Below are 20180 nucleotides of genomic sequence, written 5' to 3'. Positions count from 1 at the left end.
TTGACCTCAAAATGTCATAAAAAACGTCATAGTATAGTAAGGCGTCAAAATCGGCCAAAAAAAGTCAAAATTTTTTTTGACCTCAAAATGTCATAAAAAGCGTCATAGTATAGTAAGGCGTTTTTTTCGGCCAAAAAAAGTCAAAAATTTTTTTGACCTCAAAATGTCATAAAAAACGTCATAGTATAGTAAGGCGTTTTTTTCGGCCAAAAAAAGTCAAAATTTTTTTTGACCTCAAAATATCATAAAAAACGTCATAGTATAGTAAGGCGTTTTTTTCGGCCAAAAAAAGTCAAAAATTTTTTTGACCTCAAAATGTCATAAAAAACGTCATAGTATAGTAAGGCGTCAAAATCGGCCAAAAAAAGTCAAAATTTTTTTTGACCTCAAAATGTCATAAAAAACGTCATAGTATAGTAAGGCGTCAAAATCGGCCAAAAAAAGTCAAAATTTTTTTTGACCTCAAAATGTCATAAAAAACGTCATAGTATAGTAAGGCGTTTTTTTAGGCCAAAAAAAGTCAAAAAATTTTTTGACCTCAAAATATCATAAAAAACGTCATAGTATAGTAAGGCGTCAAAATCGGCCAAAAAAAGTCAAAAAAATTTTTGACCTCAAAATGTCATAAAAAACGTCATAGTATAGTAAGGCGTTTTTTTCGGCCAAAAAAAGTCAAAATTTTTTTTGACCTCAAAATGTCATAAAAAACGTCATAGTATAGTAAGGCGTCAAAATCGGCCAAAAAAAGTCAAAAATTTTTTTGACCTCAAAATGTCATAAAAAACGTCATAGTATAGTAAGGTGTCAAAATCGGCCAAAAAAAGTCAAAAATTTTTTTGACCTCAAAATGTCATAAAAAACGTCATAGTATAGTAAGGCGTCAAAATCGGCCAAAAAAAGTCAACATTTTTTTTGACCTCAAAATGTCATAAAAAACGTCATAGTATAGTAAGGCGTTTTTTTCGGCCAAAAAAAGTCAAAAATTTTTTTGACCTCAAAATGTCATAAAAAACGTCATAGTATAGTAAGGCGTTTTTTTCGGCCAAAAAAAGTCAAAAAATTTTTTGACCTCAAAATGTCATAAAAAACATCATAGTATAGTATGGCGTCAAAATCGGACAAAAAAAGTCAAAATTTTTTTTGACCTCAAAATGTCATAAAAAACGTCATAGTATAGTAAGGCGTTTTTTTCGGCCAAAAAAAGTCAAAAATTTTTTTGACCTCAAAATGTCATAAAAAACGTCATAGTATAGTAAGGCGTTTTTTTCGGCCAAAAAAAGTCAAAAATTTTTTTGACCTCAAAATGTCATAAAAAACGTCATAGTATAGTAAGGCGTCAAAATCGGCCAAAAAAAGTCAAAATTTTTTTTGACCTCAAAATGTCATAAAAAGCGTCATAGTATAGTAAGGCGTTTTTTTCGGCCAAAAAAAGTCAAAAATTTTTTTGACCTCAAAATGTCATAAAAAACGTCATAGTATAGTAAGGCGTTTTTTTCGGCCAAAAAAAGTCAAAATTTTTTTTGACCTCAAAATATCATAAAAAACGTCATAGTATAGTAAGGCGTTTTTTTCGGCCAAAAAAAGTCAACATTTTTTTTGACCTCAAAATGTCATAAAAAACGTCATAGTATAGTAAGGCGTTTTTTTCGGCCAAAAAAAGTCAACATTTTTTTTTACCTCAAAATGTCATAAAAAACGTCATAGTATAGTAAGGCGTTTTTTTCGGCCAAAAAAAGTCAAAATTTTTTTTGACCTCAAAATGTCATAAAAAACGTCATAGTATAGTAAGGCGTTTTTTTCGGCCAAAAAAATTCAAAAATTTTTTTGACCTCAAAATGTCATAAAAAACGTCATAGTATAGTAAGGCGTTTTTTTCGGCCAAAAAAAGTCAAAATTTTTTTTGACCTCAAAATGTCATAAAAAACGTCATAGTATAGTAAGGCGTTTTTTTCGGCCAAAAAAAGTCAAAAAATTTTTTCACTTCAAAATGTCATAAAAAACGTCATAGTATAGTAAGGCGTCAAAATCGGCCAAAAAAAGTCAAAATTTTTTTTGACCTCAAAATGTCATAAAAAACGTCATAGTATAGTAAGGCGTTTTTTTCGGCCAAAAAAAGTCAAAAATTTTTTTGACCTCAAAATGTCATAAAAAACGTCATAGTATAGTATGGCGTCAAAATCGGACAAAAAAAGTGAACATTTTTTTTGACCTCAAAATGTCATAAAAAACGTCATAGTATAGTAAGGCGTTTTTTTCGGCCAAAAAAAGTCAAAAAATTTTTTGACCTCAAAATGTCATAAAAAACGTCATAGTATAGTAAGGCGTCAAAATCGGCCAAAAAAAGTCAAAATTTTTTTTGACCTCAAAATGTCATAAAAAACGTCATAGTATAGTAAGGCGTTTTTTTCGGCCAAAAAAAGTCAAAAATTTTTTTGACCTCAAAATGTCATAAAAAACGTCATAGTATAGTAAGGCGTTTTTTTCGGCCAAAAAAAGTCAAAATTTTTTTTGACCTCAAAATGTCATAAAAAACGTCATAGTATAGTAAGGCGTTTTTTTCGGCCAAAAAAAGTCAAAAATTTTTTTGACCTCAAAATGTCATAAAAAACGTCATAGTATAGTAAGGCGTCAAAATCGGCCAAAAAAAGTCAAAATTTTTTTTGACCTCAAAATGTCATAAAAAACGTCATAGTATAGTAAGGCGTTTTTTTCGGCCAAAAAAAGTCAAAATTTTTTTTGACCTCAAAATATCATAAAAAACGTCATAGTATAGTAAGGCGTTTTTTTCGGCCAAAAAAAGTCAAAAATTTTTTTGACCTCAAAATGTCATAAAAAACGTCATAGTATAGTAAGGCGTCAAAATCGGCCAAAAAAAGTCAAAATTTTTTTTGACCTCAAAATGTCATAAAAAACGTCATAGTATAGTAAGGCGTTTTTTTCGGCCAAAAAAAGTCAACATTTTTTTTGACCTCAAAATGTCATAAAAAACGTCATAGTATAGTAAGGCGTTTTTTTCGGCCAAAAAAAGTCAACATTTTTTTTTACCTCAAAATGTCATAAAAAACGTCATAGTATAGTAAGGCGTTTTTTTCGGCCAAAAAAAGTCAAAATTTTTTTTGACCTCAAAATGTCATAAAAAACGTCATAGTATAGTAAGGCGTTTTTTTCGGCCAAAAAAATTCAAAAATTTTTTTGACCTCAAAATGTCATAAAAAACGTCATAGTATAGTAAGGCGTCAAAATCGGCCAAAAAAAGTCAAAATTTTTTTTGACCTCAAAATGTCATAAAAAACGTCATAGTATAGTAAGGCGTTTTTTTCGGCCAAAAAAAGTCAAAATTTTTTTTGACCTCAAAATGTCATAAAAAACGTCATAGTATAGTAAGGCGTCAAAATCGGCCAAAAAAAGTCAAAATTTTTTTTGACCTCAAAATGTCATAAAAAACGTCATAGTATAGTAAGGCGTTTTTTTCGGCCAAAAAAAGTCAACATTTTTTTTGACCTCAAAATGTCATAAAAAACGTCATAGTATAGTAAGGCGTTTTTTTCGGCCAAAAAAAGTCAACATTTTTTTTGACCTCAAAATGTCATAAAAAACGTCATAGTATAGTAAGGCGTTTTTTTCGGCCAAAAAAAGTCAAAATTTTTTTTGACCTCAAAATGTCATAAAAAACGTCATAGTATAGTAAGGCGTTTTTTTCGGCCAAAAAAAGTCAAAAAATTTTTTCACTTCAAAATGTCATAAAAAACGTCATAGTATAGTAAGGCGTCAAAATCGGCCAAAAAAAGTCAAAATTTTTTTTGACCTCAAAATGTCATAAAAAACGTCATAGTATAGTAAGGCGTTTTTTTCGGCCAAAAAAAGTCAAAAATTTTTTTGACCTCAAAATGTCATAAAAAACGTCATAGTATAGTATGGCGTCAAAATCGGACAAAAAAAGTCAACATTTTTTTTGACCTCAAAATGTCATAAAAAACGTCATAGTATAGTAAGGCGTTTTTTTCGGCCAAAAAAAGTCAAAAAATTTTTTGACCTCAAAATGTCATAAAAAACGTCATAGTATAGTAAGGCGTCAAAATCGGCCAAAAAAAGTCAAAAAATTTTTTGACCTCAAAATGTCATAAAAAATGTCATAGTATAGTAAGGCGTTTTTTTCGGCCAAAAAAAGTCAAAAATTTTTTTGACCTCAAAATGTCATAAAAAACGTCATAGTATAGTAAGGCGTTTTTTTAGGCCAAAAAAAGTCAAAAATTTTTTTGACCTCAAAATGTCATAAAAAACGTCATAGTATAGTAAGGCGTCAAAATCGGCCAAAAAAAGTCAAAATTTTTTTTGACCTCAAAATGTCATAAAAAACGTCATAGTATAGTAAGGCGTTTTTTTCGGCCAAAAAAAGTCAAAAAATTTTTTTACCTCAAAATGTCATAAAAAATGTCATAGTATAGTAAGGCGTTTTTTTCGGCCAAAAAAAGTCAAAAATTTTTTTGACCTCAAAATGTCATAAAAAACGTCATAGTATAGTAAGGCGTCAAAATCGGCCAAAAAAAGTCAACATTTTTTTTGACCTCAAAATGTCATAAAAAACGTCATAGTATAGTAAGGCGTTTTTTTTCGGCAAAAAAAAGTCAACATTTTTTTTCACCTCAAAATGTCATAAAAAACGTCATAGTATAGTCAGGCGTTTTTTTCGGCCAAAAAAAGTCAAAATTTTTTTTGACCTCAAAATGTCATAAAAAACGTCATAGTATAGTAAGGCGTTTTTTTTCGGCCAAAAAAAGTCAACATTTTTTTTCACCTCAAAATGTCATAAAAAACGTCATAGTATAGTAAGGCGTTTTTTTCGGCCAAAAAAAGTCAAAATTTTTTTTCACTTCAAAATGTCATAAAAAACGTCATAGTATAGTAAGGCGTCAAAATCGGCCAAAAAAAGTCAAAATTTTTTTGACCTCAAAATGTCATAAAAAACGTCATAGTATATTATGGCGTCAAAATCAGACAAAAAAAGTCAAAATTTTTTTGACCTCAAAATGTCATAAAAAACGTCATAGTATAGTAAGGCGTCAAAATCGGCCAAAAAAAGTCAAAATTTTTTTTGACCTCAGAATATCATAAAAAACGTCATAGTATAGTAAGGCGTTTTTTTCGGCCAAAAAAAGTCAAAAATTTTTTTGACCTCAAAATGTCATAAAAAACGTCATAGTATAGTAAGGTGTTTTTTTCTGCCAAAAAAAGTCAAAATTTTTTTTCACTTCAAAATGTCATAAAAAACGTCATAGTATAGTAAGGCGTCAAAATCGGCCAAAAAAAGTCAAAATTTTTTTGACCTCAAAATGTCATAAAAAACGTCATAGTATATTATGGCGTCAAAATCAGATAAAAAAAGTCAAAATTTTTTTGACCTCAAAATGTCATAAAAAACGTCATAGTATAGTAAGGCGTTTTTTTCGGCCAAAAAAAGTCAACATTTTTTTTGACCTCAAAATGTCATAAAAAACGTCATAGTATAGTAAGCCGTTTTTTTCGGCCAAAAAAAGTCAAAATTTTTTTTGACCTCAAAATGTCATAAAAAACGTCATAGTATAGTAAGGCGTTTTTTTCGGCCAAAAAAATTCAAAAATTTTTTTGACCTCAAAATGTCATAAAAAACGTCATAGTATAGTAAGGCGTCAAAATCGGCCAAAAAAAGTCAAAATTTTTTTTGACCTCAGAATATCATAAAAAACGTCATAGTATAGTAAGGCGTTTTTTTCGGCCAAAAAAAGTCAAAAATTTTTTTGACCTCAAAATGTCATAAAAAACGTCATAGTATAGTAAGGTGTTTTTTTCTGCCAAAAAAAGTCAAAATTTTTTTTGACCTCAAAATGTCATAAAAAACGTCATAGTATAGTATGGCGTCAAAATCGAACAAAAAAAGTCAAAATTTTTTTTGACCTCAAAATGTCATAAAAAATGTCATAGTATAGTAAGGCGTTTTTTTCGGCCAAAAAAAGTCAAAATTTTTTTTGCCCTCAAAATGTCATAAAAAACGTCATAGTATAATAAGGCGTCAAAATCGGACAAAAAAAGTCAACATTTTTTTTGACCTCAAAATGTCATAAAAAAACGTCATAGTATAGTAAGGCGTTTTTTTCGGCCAAAAAAAGTCAAAAAATTTTTTGACCTCAAAATGTCATAAAAAACGTCATAGTATAGTAAGGCGTCAAAATCGGCCAAAAAAAGTCAAAAATTTTTTTGACCTCAAAATGTCATAAAAAACGTCATAGTATAGTAAGGCGTTTTTTTCAGCCAAAAAAAGTCAAAAATTTTTTTGACCTCAAAATGTCATAAAAAACGTCATAGTATAGTAAGGCGTTTTTTTCGGCCAAAAAAAGTCAAAAATTTTTTTGACCTCAAAATGTCATAAAAATGGTCATAGTATAGTAAAGGCGTCAAAATCGGACAAAAAAAGTCAAATTTTTTTTTTGTCTCAAAATGTCATAAAAATGGTCATAGTATAGTAAGGCGTCAAAATCGGACATAAAAAGTCAAAAAAAAATTTTGCCTCAAAATGTCATAAAAATGGTCATAGTATAGTAAGGCGTCAAAATCGGACAAAAAAAGTCAAAAAATTTTTTTGTCTCAAAATGTCATAAAAATGGTCATAGTATAGTAAGGCGTCAAAATCGGACATAAAAAGTCAAAAAAAATTTTTGCCTCAAAATGTCATAAAAATGGTCATAGTATAGTAAGGCGTCAAAATCGGACAAAAAAAGTCAAAAAAATGTTTTGCCTCAAAATGTCATAAAAATGGTCATAGTATAGTAAGGCGTCAAAATCGGACAAAAAAAGTCAAAAAAATTTTTTGCCTCAAAATGTCATAAAAATGGTCATAGTGTAGTAAGGCGTCAAATTCGGACAAAAAAGTAAAACATTTTTTTAGCCTCAAAATGTCATAAAAATGGTCATAGTATAGTAAGGCGTCAAAATCGGACAAAAAAGTCAAAAAAAAAATTTTGCCTCAAAATGTCATAAAAATGTCTTTTTTTTTTTTTTTTTTTTACTTTTTTTGGCCGTCAAAATCGGCCAAATGAAGAGGAGACAGGCTCCAGGAATGTTCTTTTTCAGTGGTTCAGATTATGTAGATGTCCCGATTAAAGAAAATGCCAGACGTCCAGTCGAGTTAGTCTATTTATTTCTGTGCTTCCTTCAGTGTGTGTGTATGTGTGAACGAGTGAGTGAGTGGTCTGAAACGACAATACATAATGAACGCTAAGTATAACGTGCAATGCAGTTCAATATTTATAACTTATGTAAATAAAACATATGCAAGGACGGTAAACGCAAACTAAGCATGTCAGCGTTACGAACAAGCTAACATATAGCCTCTTACGGGTCATAGGCGAACTTAGCCGTTGGCAACAGGCTACTAAGCAATGAAAATGACTCCTGATGTGAACATTACACCCACCTTTAAGCAGGTACACACTAAAACACTACAGACACACACTGGAAGTTAACGAGCGACACTTCGAACTATAACAGCCACACGGGCAAAGGAAAAATAACTAGTGTCTGTATTTCGCCGTACAGCCGCGATCGAGGTGCATTCACCGTCAGTTGGGAAATTACAAATTCACTTTGCATTCAATGAAATAGGAAAGGTAAGTGAACCAACAAAGTACAAATACAACAACTTTATGTAAATAACACCAACACCCCAGCTCCTAGGCAGCCCCCTGCCCCAGCGTCTCTAGTGCATGTGCATGCTTATGTGTGAGTGTGTGTGTGTATTTCGTTCACTTGGTGTGGGTAAAATGCAGAGTAATTTCCCCAGGAGGGATCAATAAAGTCATTTTTTTTAAATGGCACAGCCCCGACACTGAGATAACCCCTTGCGTGAGTATTTTTACTTACTTAGGACTTTTTCTTAAGTAAGATTCTTGATGTAGTGCTTCCACTGTCACTTGAGTAAATGTTTTGCGGGATATTTGTACTTTTACTTAAGTACTAAGCTTCAGTACTTCCTCCACCGCTGCTGACCTGTCAGTAAACTGTCATGACGGTAAACTGACCTGTCGGTAAACTGACCCATCAGTAAAACTGACCTGTTGGTGAACTGATCCGTCAGGTGTTCAGTTCACCTGATGCTCCAGCAGAGGGCGCTCCTGATGTTTGCCATCGGCTTGACCTGTGGATGTAAACTGACCTGACAACAGTGGTGGAATGTAACAAAGTATTTGTACTTCGTTACTATCCTTAAGTATTTTTTTTTACGTATCTATACTTTACTTAAGTAAAAATAATAATGCATACTTTTGATTTTACTTCATTACATTTTGCAGCAATTATCTGTACTTTCTACTCCACTACATTTCTACAATGTATGCTGTTACGCTGCATTTGGTAGCAGCAGGAGCTGGTGGACTGGCCTGATTCCGGCGAGAAGAAACAACATGCAACATCAACATGAACCCAGAGCCAAAGTCGGCTGAGCGTGAGCCTCAGCCCTCCAGCTCAGAATCAGACAGCCATCTTTGGCCGTATTTAAGCAGGTGTTATATAGTTGCTTGTGAGCAGTGACATAGGCAGAGGCATAAATCAGTATATCAACATTCTTTATCAAAATTTGTTCATGGGTGTCATGGAAAGGACGTGGGATCAAGCAGTAGATGCAGAGTAAAAATGATAACAATATAGCCAGAATAATTTAGGCTGGCTAAGATATTCACTTGGACACGTGCATTTCTTAACATAATCCCTTAAATAATGAAAGAGCCAAAGTCAAGAGCTCAGGTTTATCTCAGGGGATTAACTAAAATGGGAATTATAGAGTACAGAATATCCTCGCAGTTTTCACCCTCTGCACCGTTTTACAGGACCCCTCGTCCCCTCCAAGAAATTATGGGTCTGTGGACAAACAGTGAATCCCCAACCCCCACCACCACCGGGTCACAGCGTGTCACTGGCCTCACAGCAGCTCTGAGACATGAGGTGCACCAACACGAGTTAAACCGATTCTTTCTTCATGAGCTGTTTCATTCATATTTTTTCGTACATTCCGGATTATGTTTTGATTGAGATCCTGTCTGAGCAAATCGTCTGGACTTTCTCCACCAGCGCCGCCACTTCCTCCGCCCCTGCATCGTGACGTCGCTGCTCGCCTATATCAGGCGGAGAGAGCTGAGCCCAGACACGCCAGATGGATACGGTCGGAAGAGGCGGACGCATCGTTACGCACCAGACCAACTACTGAAATAAATAAGCGAAGGGGATATATTCACTTAAATATTTATATATACACGAACTGATCGCTTTTACCGCCGTGTTAAATGGATGCCGGTTGTTTCACCGCGACGCAGCGTATTTCGTGCCACACCATGAATGCGGATTTATTTAAGGCTGTTCCAGAGCGTGGACCCCAACAGTCCTCTGCCCCGGTGAAAACCAGCAGGAATAAACTCGAACAAACCAAACCAGAGCTGGCCCAGGTGGTGACAGACTCCAAGACAGGAAAATCTTACAGCAAAGGAAAGCTTTTGGGAAAGGTACGAAGATTTTTTTTTTTCCTTTACATGTGATAGCCTCGCTTCACCACCGGAATCTTTTTGAGGCGTTTCATCGGAGGCGATAGATGGATCTAGAGTCCGTAGGAATGAATCGCCGTTTCAGGTTGATACGGAAGCTGTGAATGATTTAAAAATTAGTTGTCAGCTGTTTTCCAGGTGTGTTACTTAGGCAGGCATAGGGAATGACCTCGTGGTGGATGTGACCAATCTCTCCCTGCTGTGCGCGTCATTGCTGAATGAATCAGGCGCAAGGTGTGCCCAGCTCCTGGGCGCACACAGGATTGGCAACACCTTCTAAAACCTCAAGAGTTATTATTTATAATGATCCCTGCATTTCAATGGCACCTCAGACTGACTGTTAAACCAAAAACCATTCTGTCTGACCTATGCTATTGTCCCCCTGCCTCGCATTGTTGCCACTGTAATGATTTTTGATGCCGTATGTGCTGTATGTGAATGGAGCGACTGTATCAACATGTTGCTCGTCATCGATACGCTGCGTCGGGCAGTCAGCCAAGTCTCTCTCTCTCTCTTTTTTTCCTCTGCTGCCTGCCGCAGAGCTGGAAACGTCTCCGTCAATTTCACGGTTAATGAATGCAGTAGCCTGGTCTGCCTCATCCCTCATGTCCTCAAGCCTATATATTCTTGATTGCATCAATAGAAAAATGCTTGAATAAACAGCAATAAACATGATATTTGAGGTCGATGGCCGTTTTAAAGCATAGCAGCACATCCGAGGCAACAAAGGATGCTGATTACTTTGATTATAAAATGAGTCATTGGAACAGATTTAACCCTTTTTAAAAATTCTGTGTAATCCTGGGTTGCATGTTTCCTCACCTGTTTAACAGATCCTTTGTCTCCACATCAGACTTGGCTAAATCATTGCTGTATAGATATTGATCACTGGGTCAAACACTTGCCACTGAGGCAGATTATTTATGACCATTGCAGGTTTTCAACCTGCTGCTTTATCTGATCATTATGTTTGTTTCCCCCAAGGGTGGCTTTGCTCGATGCTACGAGATGACGGACCTCTCCACCAACAAAATGTATGCCGTGAAGGTGATTCCACAGAGCAGGGTGTCCAAACCACATCAGAGGGACAAGGTACGTGATCACACGTATTTGTGCAGTAGAGAGAATGTTGCATAACCAGACTTCAAATGTCTAGGTTTGAAATATGCTCACAAATCGAGTGATTGTCAATTTATTTATTTTTTTTGGACAGATTACAAATGAGATCGAACTGCACAAAACCCTGTCACACAAGCACGTGGTGAAATTCTCTCATCATTTTGAAGACCATGAAAACATCTACATATTCCTCGAGCTCTGCAGTCGGAAGGTGAGACTTCAGAAATGCCTAGAACAGTCTGCACAGTTTTCTTGCACATACAGTATACAGCTTGTCTTGTATTTCTCGACAGCGGTACAATAGAAACAAAACTGAATATAATAATTTCCTCTCTTTTCAAGTCACCATTGACGTAAAGTCCCAGACACCCACCTAGTTTACATCAGCACCTCATTTTAATGCTACTGCAGAGTGTGTGTGTGTGTGATGTGCTTGCAGCAGTGTTGTACATTCCCACTGACGGATGCGGGGTTGACAGTTCACTCATTGCTTTGTCTCTGCAGTCCCTAGCGCACATTTGGAAGGCCAGACACACACTCACAGAGCCAGAAGTGCGATATTACCTCAGACAGATCATATCGGGCCTCAAATACCTCCACAGCAGAGGAATCCTGCACAGAGATCTCAAGCTAGGTATGTGATCACATGACTGAAAATGTGGCTTTACGCACACACAAGAATCCCAGGAATCTGCTGTGACTTTGGGCAAAGCACATGTTATCTGTGGAATGCTGACTGGTCAAATGTTTTTGTCTCTTTTAGGCAACTTCTTTGTCAATGAGAACATGGAACTGCGGCTGGGAGACTTTGGCCTCGCTGCCAAGCTGGAGACAGTCGAGCAGAGGAAAAAGTTAGAATTATTTATTTATTTAGTTTAATCAATGGGAATTAGCTGTAAACTCTCAGATGGACGAAAAACATATATATTTGAAAGTGATAAATTGCTTTGGAACTTTTCTCACTATTACTCCTATTATACACCCATTCATCAACATTACTTCTTGAGGGGTATCCAGACTTTGAACATTACAATCTTAGCTGTTTTCTAGGCTTGCACAGTGCGCACTGACCTAAAACCATTATGTCAGTTACTTAGCACATTCTTCCTCCCAGCATTTTTCCCCTCAGTAAGTACCTAACTAAACCGGTTTACAAGCGGCAGTTGAGTCTAGCGCTTAGATCAGAGTTTCAATACCAGTATGACACCTTCCTGTGGAATACCAGAAGAATAATTGTGAGGGGAAAAAATGCTTCAACCACTACTTCCTTATCTGCATGATACAGCTACAGAACGGAAAATGAATTTAACAGTTTGAAGCATTAAATCTGTCCTACTTGTTTTTCTCAGGACAATTTGTGGGACTCCCAACTACTTGGCTCCTGAGGTGCTCAACAGACAGGGCCACGGCACGGAGTCTGATGTATGGTCGCTTGGATGTGTCATGTGAGTGTTTTTTTTTTTTTTTTTTTTTTTTTTTTGGCTAATTTTAACCCAGAGTTGTTTGTCTTCTCTAGTCATGTGGAAAATAACACTTGTGTATTTTGGAGCGTCATGCTTTGCTTTTATCTTATCCTATCTCAGTCAGCGTGGAAATGAGGACATTGCACTCGAACAGTAAGACCGCGTTTTAGTCGGAATCAGCAATTTAAATGGTTGCCTTGGTTTCTCCTATTCAGGTACACACTGATGTGTGGCAGCCCTCCGTTTGAGACTCTTGACCTGAAGGAGACCTACAAATGTATCAAGGAAGTTCGGTACAACCTGCCCTCCACACTCTCCCCTGCTGCACAGAAACTCATCTCAGGCATTCTGCAGAAAAACCCCAGCGACAGACTCACACTGGATCAAATCCTCAACCATGAGTTCTTCACCAAAGTATGTCACAGTGATGGTGTCATTTTAATGAAACCATAATCAAAATGCTAATGCTTGTTTGGAGAGTAGTTGATGTATCATCAGGCTCAGATTGAGCTATGTGCTGTCTGCTTCCCCTTTGCATCTTCCTCACCTTCTTTGTCTGCCTTCTCTCTGCCTCTTGCTCCTCTAGGGTTTCACTCCTGATAAGCTTCCCCCCAGCAGCTGTGTAATGGTGCCAGAGCTCCACCCCCCCAGCCCTGCCAAGAAGTTCTTCACTAAAATGGCCAAGAGCTTCTTTGGCAAGAAGAAATCAAAAGGTAAGCAGCAGCGCAGCAATCAAATGACCGACACAGTAGAAGGCTAGGTCATTCATTTTGCGAGTAATTTCCTTAGTTACATATTTGTCCTGGTATCTTGTTAATCCAGTTTTCTCTTACAAGACTGTTGTTTAAAAATGTTTAAGCTGAGCCATCAGATAGTAATTCAGTTCTAGTTTTCCTTCAAGCGGTTTTTAGATCACTTTAGGCATTTGTGTTTCTCCCATGCTTGAGCATATTTGTTGTGACTACATTGTACAAATCTTGTTGTTGCAGTGGAGAAGATTCCATGCGAGGAAAAAGATGACAAAGACTTTTCCAAGCTGGTTTCCGGCATCGTTAAATGTTCAATCAACCGCCAGATCAGCCACAAGACAGTGGGACCTAATGAGGTAGATTTTTTTTTCTCCCCACTTCTGCTAGAAAAAAAAATGTTGGACTAGTTAAAAATGGGGTAATTCCAACTACTAATAAAGTAATCAAGTCCCATGAAACTTCTCAATTGGTCTTTAATTTGCAAAGACAAAAATGAAGTACATATTTTCATGGCAGACAGCGTCCCTTATGGCTGGTAATTGCTTTGCGTCCAATGTTTGAAGTAAGCTTAAAACCTTGCCAGCATGTTCCTTTAAACAGTGAAAAGATCTTATAAATGGTACTGCAGTGGAAAGTGGATGAATAAATTCTTTAATTATGAAGGAGAGCTGGAGTGGTTTTCCTCAGAATAGCACTGCATATACAAGCTTTGACGGCCATCTCAGACAGATTGAATTAGGAGCAATTTATTATTTGAACCACGGTTAAAGCTTTTAACTATACAGATATTTAAAGGGAATCAGCTTTGTTTTTAAAGAGGTTTTAGAAGTTTGTTTTTCTGGCTGTTTAGCTCTGTTTGGCTGAGACTGCGGTATAAGAGGCCGAATTGTCCCGTAAGTCCTTCAGCTTGTCAACAGACAAGTGAAAGTCGGAGGAAAAATATATCACAGTCTTTTATGTTGGTTGTAGTTAAGGTTTAGTGAGACACTGAAGTACACTTAGACATATTAAGGCCAGTATTTGTAGCAGCAAGAATCTGAGGAAACCATTACTGTGTACTTAGTTTTTTTGTTTGTTTTTTTCCCCCGACCACCCAAAGTAGTTGTCAAAGACCCTTGTTTAGTTTTTTTTTGTACATATGTTATGTACAAAGAGGTGACATGCTAACAGATTACTGTCAGATAATTTAAAAACAGGTTTGTGGTAACATAGCATTAGGAACTAAATGTAGCAAAGCTGCAGCATGCTTGCAAGCATACAGATCGAAACTGTGGTATTAAAAGTTGTTTCACCTCAGCGCAGTGGCAGAAATATGCTCAAGATTAAAACCTTGAAAACCAATGAAGCAACTATAGCTCAAGCTGTAGCAGAAGTTAGAACAAAAGAGCAACGTTGCAGGACGAGTCTTTGCTTAGACCCACAAATGACAAGCAAGCCTTGCTCATGCAATTATTTAACATTGTAATTTTTTGGCACATATTTTTTTTTTGTTGTTGTCTTGAATGTGTGTTGAATCATATTTCTCCTTGCTGCTCAGGTGCCCTCACCCACCGGTCAGCTGGTCAGCTCTGTGCCTCTGGAACAGACTCCTGCTGAGGAGGAATCTAGGAAATCAATCTCTCGCTCCTTCAAGGGCACCATGGCCAGCAGCACTGAACGTAGGTTTCAGTACTTCTTTTGGGTATATATATATATATATATATATATATATATTTTTTTTTTTTTTTTTTTTTTTTTGATTGGCTTTAAAAAACACTTTTAAAAACTTCAAAAAAAACTTTACTTTTTAATACTTATTTTTAAAAATATTCTTTTGTAATCAGTGTTTCATGTTTTGCTTGTTTTCTCTCCAGCATGTGAGGATGTCCTGACCCCTGCAGCTGTCGCTGAATCTGCCATGAAAGTTCTCAACAGCTGCCTGGCCACCATGCCTGCAGGTAGGAGAGCGTGAGGCAGAGATGTGAAAGACTACAAGAGTACTTTTGACATACTGCTTAATGATAGTGTTTGGCAAGTTAGATCTGATGTGTGCTGAGTAGCACTTTACAACCTTTGCATTTGAAATTGGGCTACAGAGAACCAAAACATCACGCAGAATGAATACTGCTTCACTTGAGTCTTGTAACATGAACCATTTTTTACTTTCTGTTGCATTAAATAAAAAATGAAGCAGAATCATTGGAATTTAATCAGCCAGATCTTTTCCTTGCCTCAGCCATTTCTTTAAATTCTATAAATATCTGCTGGCTCATGTAGCACCAAACACCTCTGAGCGTATATCTTTCCTAATATTATAGGGTCATTTTGTGAAATGCCGACTTATAGACTTTGGAAATATAAACATTACTTTTGTGTTCTCAGTTTACTCTGGATTGATATTATTATATGCTACTAAGTTGTTCCACAGCCCCCCCTAACATTTTTATCTCTCTCCAGCCACCAGAAACCCACCCTGTTTGTCCAGACCACAGTCCTTCCTGTGGGTGACTAAATGGGTCGACTACTCAAACAAATACGGTTTTGGCTACCAGCTGTCGAACCAAAGTATTGGTGTGCTTTTCAATGAGGGAACACATCTCAGTCTTTGTGACCAACGCAAGTAAGTACTTTAAGAGTTACAGTATTTACCTAAGGCATCTTGTAAACATTTACATCCCTCATTATTACAGAAATGACTAACCCTGGCCAAGTAAATGAATTGTGTTCCAACTTGGGGAATATGACTTTAATTTCAAACTTTGTCTGACTTTTTTTTAAATAAAGTTTTATTTTCCCTTCCAAACAGGACAGTCTACTATTGTTTGACCAACAACAAACCCTTAAGTTTCCCTGCCAGCTCTCTACCTGAGCAGCTTCGCAGCCAGAAACAAATTGTGGAGCTTATGGCAAACTACATGGAACAGAACCTCATGGAGGTAAGAGGAAATGTCACTGTTTTAGCTGCTGCACTATAGACATTAATTTGATTAATCAAATACTAAATAATGATTTTATATCTTTAATTTGAAAATACATATTTTTTTATCTTTTAAAAGTCTTTAAACTTTTATGAGGCAAAAAAGGATTTATAACTAACTTTTGTTGTAGATTTTCAAAGGTATCTCAGTGCAATTAAGTATTTAACCTGACCTTGTGACCTTTCCAACCTCCTCAGGGTGGAGATCTGCACTGTGAAGAACAGGTCTCAGATCCTCCTCTGCTGCTCCAGTGGGTGAAGACTGACCACGCTCTTGTCATGCTCTTCAACAACGGCACTCTGCAGGTTCAAAAATGCTCAAATGTTATATTTAGAGTCCTAGGAGCAGTTATAAAACAACACTGTAAACAGCAGTTGCCAAAAAAAAAGTCAGTCACATGCCATTTACCCTTTTGGGTTATGGCTTTTTTTACGTTTTACAGTTTGGCCCTCCTTTATTAACGTTCATGCTCTGTTTTCAATTGTTCCAGGTTAATTTCTACACAGACCACACCAAGATCATCCTGTGCAAGTCATCTGATGACTCCTACTTACTCACCTACATCAGCCGGGAACGCGTCTCATGCACTTACCTCCTCAGCATGCTGAATGAGATGGGTTGCACCAGCGAGCTACGACACCGACTCCGATATGTGGTGCAGCTGCTCCAACACCACGCTGATGCCTGAGAGCTGCCTGAGAGGCAGATGTCTTAGAGGCAGCCTTACTGGTTGACACCTTTTCTTTGGCAGCCTGACTGGTTGATATAATTTCTCAAGGCTGTGCTGGGAGGGGCTGATGCCTGTTCAATTGAAGGATGGAAGCCTGCTCAACATCTGAGCAATGTTCTTGTCTCGACTGGTGCTTAGGCTGCTGATTATCAAATTGATTGACCTTGATGAACATCAAGCAGTCAGGAAGTTGCCCACTGCAGCGTCTGCCTCAAGGGTGTGTGCCTGTCCAGTTTATGCCTCAGAGGTGTCCACCTGGAAGGCATTGATACCTAAAAGACTCCCACTTGGCCTGAAATCATGGATTTCTCACAGGCAGATGCCTATATGAACACACAAACTCCAATTACCTTCCCTCACTCACTCAAAACCACCGCTTCTTGGCTCTTTTAAAGCCACCACCCAACCCTGCAGCTTTCAGCTTCCACTGATAGCCGATAACCCAGACATGGTTTCTCAAAGGTATCTAAACACTAAAATTGTCATGTTTGCTTGCAACGGAACAAGAATAATCTTGCAGCTGGAATGCTTTCAGGCTCCATTTTTCTAAAGTATTTTAGCAGCAAGGTTTTTACGCCGTTGACTTGCACTGGACCTGTGATCTTACAGAAGAGATGCTTTGGGAAGAAGTGTGGTTTGATTAGAGAGAGAGAGAGACCCTCCTGCCCTCAGTTGGTTTCTGGCCTCTTTGGACTCTGGTGCACACAATTCATTTTGTTTCCCTCCTTTTAAAAAAACAAAAACAATTATGAGCCAGCTATAGGATCACACTACGATCTTGACCTCACATGCACAAATAACATTCCTGGCCTTATTTGACGATGGTGATGCTAAAGTTTGGAGAGTCATTGCTTCTTCTGCTCCATCATCACCTCTGTCTTTTTGTTAGTTATTAGAGACAAATTTCACTGAAGTAGTACACAACATATTAAAGGGGCTATGGGAGCAACACAGTTTTGCACTTTTTTTTTTCTTTGTAAATTCATTTGGAAAGCAGAAACTTTTACTACCACTTGTTATATTTTATTTGTTTTTAACTAGATACCAAAAGGCATTTTCTTTGTTGGTTTTTAAAATGATTCAGTTTTAAATTCACATATAGTAGGTGAATGTGTGTGTGCCACACATGTGCTGGTAAACATAACTGTTGGAATATGAGGGTTAGGGGAGGGGGGAGGGGATAAAAGTGCCTTTCTGAGGGATGTCTGTTTAGTGCAATAACGACCCTTTGTGAATGTCAAGCTGGATACAAACACGATTTGAAATGGGTTTAACAGGTGGGATTTACTTTTGGACTTTGAGTTGAGTTTAAAAGTAAATCCACTAGCACTACACTCTCACTACCTGGTATAAGCTTTTAGAACAACTGGTATCATAAGTATATATCCCAGTACTATCTATTATTGAAAAAAGAAAACATTGTACTCCGTTGTACTGTACTGTAATCCTTATTGGTTTACATTGCTTTCTCGACCCAGAGTTGTATCCTAAAAACTGTGACCTGGAATGCAAGTATTACGTACGTGTTTTCAAAGAACCCAACATTGTGAAAGCCATCTGCCAATTCAGAAGAGTCTTTATTTTTTGGCACATAATGTCCTGTTAATTTATTTTTTATTTATACATGTTTTTTTTATTTATTGTTGTGTAAATGTTATGGTCTTGACACAAGGAATTCTGATCACCTTTTGTATGTAATGTATTTGGGGGAAATGGGACAAAAATAAAGTTTATTGAAAGTGAACTTCATTTGCCCTCATTATTGCCGACTGCAAAATTTCATATTCATCATTTGCTTGTCCTCATTTTAAAGTAGACTGAAAATAAATTTGAAATGATATTTCGCTTTAACTAGATTAACAGTGATAGCAGGATGAGTGCATCAAAAACACACCATTATATGAGTTGGCTTATCCATAATACCGTTAGTTTTAGCAGTCAGTGCCACATAGTCACTGTTTGCTATTACAGACACAGTGTTGCCATTACACATATTGTATCACTTCACTACTGCTGAATTTAATATTTGGCATCTTATCTCTTTGTAAACCAACCTTAGCTTCAGCTGTTTTCATATCAACTGAAAGAACTTTTTTTTTCAGGTAAAAGTAGGATTGGGTGAGATGGACAAAATATTAAATTATTACAAAATTCTTTCTTAATATGGCAAGATATCAACTAACTAATCAAAAATCATATATAAAAACATAAATGCATTTTCTCCATATAGGGTCAAGTTTCTTTTGTAGGACAAAAACCAAAAACGCAGGCAGATAGTAGAAAATACTAGCCTCTAATGGCTTTTGCTCTTGCCAGAGGTACTTGACAGGACTGTCTTTTCTGCCTATTACTTTTTGTGAGCGTGATTGAGCCGTTGACAGTGGCTATGAAGCTTTAGAAGGATGTTACAGAATGTATGGTGATGAGCATTCTGAATAAATTGCTGTCTTTGCAGATGACATTCTTGTGTATTTAGAGAGTTGGCATGAAATGACCCTCGTTTTCAGGAGTGAAATCATACTAATAAAAATAAATTTCCTGCCTTGACCTCTGTATCCTCTACTATTCTATACTTATGAATGCCTTGACAAGTAGCTTAACTGATAGGAAAGGACATCTACTAGATCTATTCAATGTGGCAAGAAGCCTAGGAAGAGAGTATAAACAGTACCAGCTCACAAGGGCAGCCTGGGTATGCTGTGACTTTTCAGTCTAGGGGCTGATTCACATGCAGAATACTTTGACTGAGGTTTCAGTGTGGACTCTTGGGTGTGTTTCTCCACTTCTTGTCTTGTTGCCACAACTTCCCTGCGAGAAAAGCGAGAAATTAACAATAATGTACACTGCTAGCCCCCCAGCCCCCCCAGTTGATATTAGCGAAGACCAGCAAGGCACCTTTGACTGTCAGAGCAGTATTAATTGCAAAAAAGTCTTGCAGCAGATTAAGGTAAACTCTGGCTTTGAAATTACAAAGTTAAAAATCAAAATGTACACACATCCCAATGATGTGTTGGCAAAAACACATACTAGCAAATATATTACATCTATCCTGATGAAAGTGTACTGTCAAAATATTGTAGCTGTACACAACATTCTGTTAAAAGCATCAACTTAGTGTGTAAACATGCTAGAACCAAATGCACCATAACTAGCTCTGGTGTGTACTATAGTCATGTGCATTGTATGACAGACATCAAATGACACTACACCACACAATGAAGGCGGTGTGTGTTGCCCTAAATCCTGGGCTCTTCTTGCTGATGTCAGTCCTAAAGAGAATTGTAATTTCCTTCTTGATAGAAAAAAATACAGGACCTACAGCCATGGTCTAAGCAGCCATTGTGAGTGTAATTGTGTCTTATCATGTTTCATGTGACACAATTGCATCCAAAACCAGATCTACTTCTTGCTCTTTGTACAGAGCAGACCGTAAGAGACAGTCTGCTCTGTACAAAGAGGAGCTTCTAAACATGACCCTGTTCTTGTTGCCCTGCTGCCTTGAGCAGTAACATCGCTGACACCCCTGAGTAAGTTCCCCATCAGTGTATCTTTACACGTGCAAAAACCGCTTCATTAACGTAAACAGTGTCTACCATCTA

The 20180-nt window shown here is 36.7% G+C and overlaps 1 protein-coding gene across 1 annotated transcript; it reads left to right on the top strand.

Moving 5' to 3' along the window:
• The first annotated feature begins 9185 nt into the window (after positions 1–9185).
• Positions 9186–18325, top strand: plk3 (polo-like kinase 3 (Drosophila)). The gene is made up of 15 exons (XM_041054857.1): positions 9186–9524; positions 10548–10655; positions 10777–10893; positions 11187–11316; positions 11446–11533; positions 12032–12127; positions 12361–12559; positions 12732–12858; positions 13135–13250; positions 14432–14552; positions 14748–14831; positions 15331–15493; positions 15680–15809; positions 16049–16156; positions 16342–18325. Exons 1-15 carry the CDS (start codon positions 9309–9311, stop codon positions 16537–16539), a joined length of 2001 nt encoding a protein of 666 aa, XP_040910791.1. The 5' UTR covers positions 9186–9308; the 3' UTR covers positions 16540–18325.
• Positions 18326–20180: the final 1855 nt, after the last annotated feature.

This window comes from Toxotes jaculatrix, chromosome 14 (genome assembly GCF_017976425.1).
Source record: "Toxotes jaculatrix isolate fToxJac2 chromosome 14, fToxJac2.pri, whole genome shotgun sequence".
NCBI classification, from domain to species: Eukaryota; Metazoa; Chordata; class Actinopteri; family Toxotidae; genus Toxotes; species Toxotes jaculatrix.
The sequence above is the reverse complement of the archived record's forward strand: the minus strand, read 5'-3'. Positions and strand labels throughout refer to the sequence as shown.